Here is a 4204-nt window from a genome sequence, read left to right on the forward strand (position 1 = left end):
TCCCCCCCCCCCCCCCAAATGCTGGGATTACAGGCGTGAGCCACCACGCCCAGCTTCCAATATACTTTTTGTTTCGATATTTTGTTCATAACCAGATGAATACATTGAAAATCCCTAATCACTGAAAAGATGACGATGTCTTCCCCTCCATATGTAATTCAATATTAAAATAATACTAGCAAATGTGGGTTTTTTTTCCCTACGAGTACTTCAGACATTTTTGTTTTTTAAATACCAAATATAAAATTACTTCGAAACATCCCTTCCCCCACTTTTTGGTGACCCTGTTTTGCTGGTTCCCTAATCAATGACATCACTTAAAGCTATGACTAGCGGCACTAGAGTCCAGTGGTTAGTAACATGGACTTTGGCATCAGTTTGTGCTGGCTCTGCCACGTATTGGCTTTATGACCTTGGGCAAGTTACTGGAATCTCTCTGTGACTCAATTATTTCATCTTTAAAGTGGGGATTATAACAGTATTCACTTCACTGGGTTGTTGTGAGGTTCATATACAGCAGATGCCATGCCTCTTGTGTAGAAAGTTGTACACATTTGGTGTGTGGTATTAACACAGATTGTACAGAGATTACTTGGCAATGCCTCTTCTCTTACACTATTGAGCTCCTTGAGGGAAGACGCTATGAGGGGGGACCCCAAAAAACCCGGGATTTATAATAAAAAATTGTGCATTTATTCTTACATGTTTAAACTCCTGTCACCTTCAAAGTACTCTCCGTTCGATCCTATACACTAACGTGACACTTTTTCCACTGCTCAAAGGAGTTTTTTTTTTTGAGTTGGAGTCTCACTCTGTTGCCCAGGCTGGAGTGCAATGGCACGTTCATGGCCACCGCAGCCTCGACCTGCTGGGCTCAGGTGATCCTTCCACCTCAGCCTTCCAAGTAGCTGGGACTATAGGCGTGTTCCACCATGCCCGGCTAATTTTTTGACTTATTGTAGAGATGAAGTCTCACCAAGTTGTCCAGGTTGGTCTCGAACCCTGGGCTTAGGCAATCCTCTCGCCTCAGCCTTCCAAAGTGTTGGGATTACAGGTGTGAACCACCACGCCTGGCTCAAAAGAGTTTTGAAATCATCAATTTTGATGTCTTTTAGAACTTCTGCTTTTTTTTTTTTTTTTTTTACTTTTTCCACATTGTCAAAACTTTGAAGACTTCTTTTCATCTGGGGAAATGAAAAAAAGAGTCACTCAGGGAGAGATTGGGCAAATAGGGAGAGTGGGACATGGAGATCATGCCATTTTTGGCCAAAATTCAAGTTGAACACTCAGCGTGGTGTGGGCAGGTTTGTTGTCATGGTGGAAGAGCCAGTCACCTGTTTGCTACAACTTGGGACATTTCTTTCACAGTGCAGCCTCTCACAACAACACTAGCTGGTATACTGATGCCGATGGGTTCCTAGAACACTTACCTACTGGGGAAAGCCTGTGCTACAAGCGACCCACCCTTCAAAAGATAATTCTGGTTTTTTTTTGGGGGGGGTGCCCCTTGTGTATACCTTACTGATCAATGCACAACCCGGTGCCTGGTGGCTATGCACGTAGTGTTTGACACAAGAGTGGATTATCAGTAGGCAAGTAAATGTACCTCCATTGATTATCTTGCAGACCTCTCTCAGTTTACTGGCGTATCTAGAGAAAAAGGCTGAAATAGATGATGATAATTTGACGGTACTGGAGAACCTCTGCGAAAAGGTTTTACCTAAACTTACGAAAAAAATAGAGAAGTACAAAAGAGAGAAAGGTAAGTAGCTTATGCTCACTGACTTGCATGGGGATTCTTAAACCAGTTGGCCATGCGTGACACTTTTGCATCATTCTGATAATATCCTCTTGGGAAAACCAGAAGTCTCCCTATTTGTTCATTCAACACAAATTTATTGAATCCATCCTTTGTATCAGTGCTGATTTAGAAGTTGGGGCTGGCCAGGTGCGGTGACTCACTTCTATAATCCCAGTACTTTGGGAGGCTGAGGTGAGAGGATTACCTGAGTCCAGAGGTTCGAGACCAGCCTGGGCAACTTGGTGAGACCTCATCTCTACAATAAGTCAAAAAATTAGCCGGGCGTGGTGACACACGCCTATAGTCCCAGCTACCTGGAAGCCTGAGGCAGAAGGAACACCTGAGCCCAGCAGGTCGAGGCTGCAGTGGCCATGAGCATGCCACTGCACTCCAGCCTGGATGACAGAGTGAGACTCTAACTAAAAAAAAAAAAAAAAAAAAAAGAATTCTGGGCCATAGCAAGGTACAGAACAAAGCTCCTGCTCTCTTGAAGCTTAGATTCTAGTGGGGTGAAGTCATTATAGACAAATGTCTTGTTCTGATTCTTTTTTTTTTCCCTGAGTCAGAGTCTCACTCTATTGCCCAGATTCGAGTGCAGTGGCATGCTCATGGCCATTGCAGCCTCTACCTGCCGGGCTCAGGCAATCCTTCTGTCTCAGCCTCCCAAGTAGCTGGGATTACAGGTATGTGGCCACCGTGCCCTGCCAGTTTTTTTAGTTTATTGTAGAGATGAGGTCTCGCCAAGTTACCCAGGCTGGTCTTGAAACCCTGGATTTAGGCAGTCCTCTCGCCTCCACCTCTCAAAATGCTGGGATTACAGGTGTGAACCACCGCGCTCAACCTTTCTATTGTTTCTTTTATGGGAGTAAGAGTATAGGATGTTGTTTAGAATGAAATAACGTACAAAAGAAGGCAGTATAGTATAGCATAGGGGTTAAGAGTAGAATCTGTAGAGTGGAATTGCCAGGAATCCACTTACTAGTAGTGCAGTGGCCCTTCCTTGGTTCTTCTTTGCCTCACTTTCCCCATCTGTAAAGTGAGCATAACAATAATAGTACCTAGCTTTCCAACTTGGACCCTGCAGAATGGCAGTCACAAAGAAGGGCGACAAGAAGGGCCATTCTGCCATCAATGATGACCCAAGAATACACCATCAACATTCACAAGTGCATCTGTGGAGTGGGCTTCAAGAAGCGTGCCCCTCGGGCGCTCAAAGAGATCTGAAAATTTGCCATGAAGGAGATGGGGACTCCAGCTGTGCACATTGATACCAGGCTCAACACGATTGTCTGGGCCAAAGGAATAAGGAATGTCCTATACTGTGCATGTGCAGTTGTCCATCTCTTCATGAGGCTGAAGACTCACCAAACAAGCTTTCTACTTTGGTGACCTGTGTACCTGTCACCAATTTAAAAAATCTACAGACAGTCAAGATGGATGAGAACTAATCACTGATCATCAAGTACATCAAATAAAGTTTTATAATCACCTTCAAAAAAGTATAATAATAGTACCTACCTCACAGGTTTTTGTGAGGATTGCATGGGAGAATGTGTACAAAATGCATGTCTGCATGTAGTAAGCACTCAGTATATGCTGCCATTATGACCATGTTTGTCAGAGAAAAGTTATGAAAACTTTCATATTTCTAGAAATTACTATTAGACAAAAATTTTATTTTCTTGTTTTTTATTTTTTTAAATAGGGATAGGGGCTTTTTCTGTTTCCCAGGCTGGTCTCAAGCTCCTGGGCTTAAGCTTTTCTCCCACCTGGCCCTCCCAAAGTGCTGGGATTAAAAACATGAGCCACCACACCTAGCCTCTTGTTTTTTTTTTAAAGTCTGTCTTATAGAGGTAGTTTTGTTAATTATATAGAGGCAGAAGCCCAGGGCAGAGGTCAGACCCTGTTGGCTCACATGTGACAATATGCTAAGTATTTTTTTCTCCAAGTTCATCGTTCCATTGTTAAACATGAGTTATACATTAACAACTCATGAATATATTCATGAAGCTTTTATGCCACACCCATAATTTAGTTCAGGAAGTGAAGAGAGTGTGCAAATTTCTTTGGTTAAAAATGAAACTACCTAAGAGGAAGCTTCTCTCTAAGAATTCTGTTAACACAGAATGAGTTGAGAACAAAATATACTGCTATTAAAATGATAAAATCTCAAATAAAAACAATGTTTAAGTACATAATTTAAGTCAACATTATGAAGAACAAAAACATTCTTCTTATCATCAAGTTACCAATGAGAAATAAGAAACAGGAGGTTGGGACCAGGCGCAGTGGCTCACAGATATAATCCCAGCACTTTGGGAGGCCGAGGTGAGAGGACTGCCTTGAGCCCACAGGTTCGAGGAGACCAGCCTGGGCAATTTGATGAGACCCCATCTCTACAAC

At 42.8% G+C, this 4204-nt stretch overlaps 1 protein-coding gene and 1 pseudogene across 1 annotated transcript in view; both read left to right on the forward strand.

Annotated features, from left to right (window-relative positions):
- Positions 1 to 4204, forward strand: part of CASP10 (caspase 10) — a 34548-nt gene that overhangs the window by 12701 nt on the left and 17643 nt on the right. Inside the window, exon 4 of the mRNA XM_008070786.1 lies at positions 1627 to 1762. Within this exon, the coding sequence (XP_008068977.1) occupies positions 1627 to 1762 (136 nt within the window). The remainder of the gene's footprint in view (positions 1 to 1626; positions 1763 to 4204) is intronic.
- LOC110596766 lies at positions 2887 to 3249 on the forward strand (annotated as a pseudogene).

Source organism: Carlito syrichta, unplaced genomic scaffold (genome assembly GCF_000164805.1).
Source record: "Carlito syrichta isolate Samal-C Ts95f unplaced genomic scaffold, Tarsius_syrichta-2.0.1 Scaffold314013, whole genome shotgun sequence".
NCBI classification, from domain to species: Eukaryota; Metazoa; Chordata; class Mammalia; order Primates; family Tarsiidae; genus Carlito; species Carlito syrichta.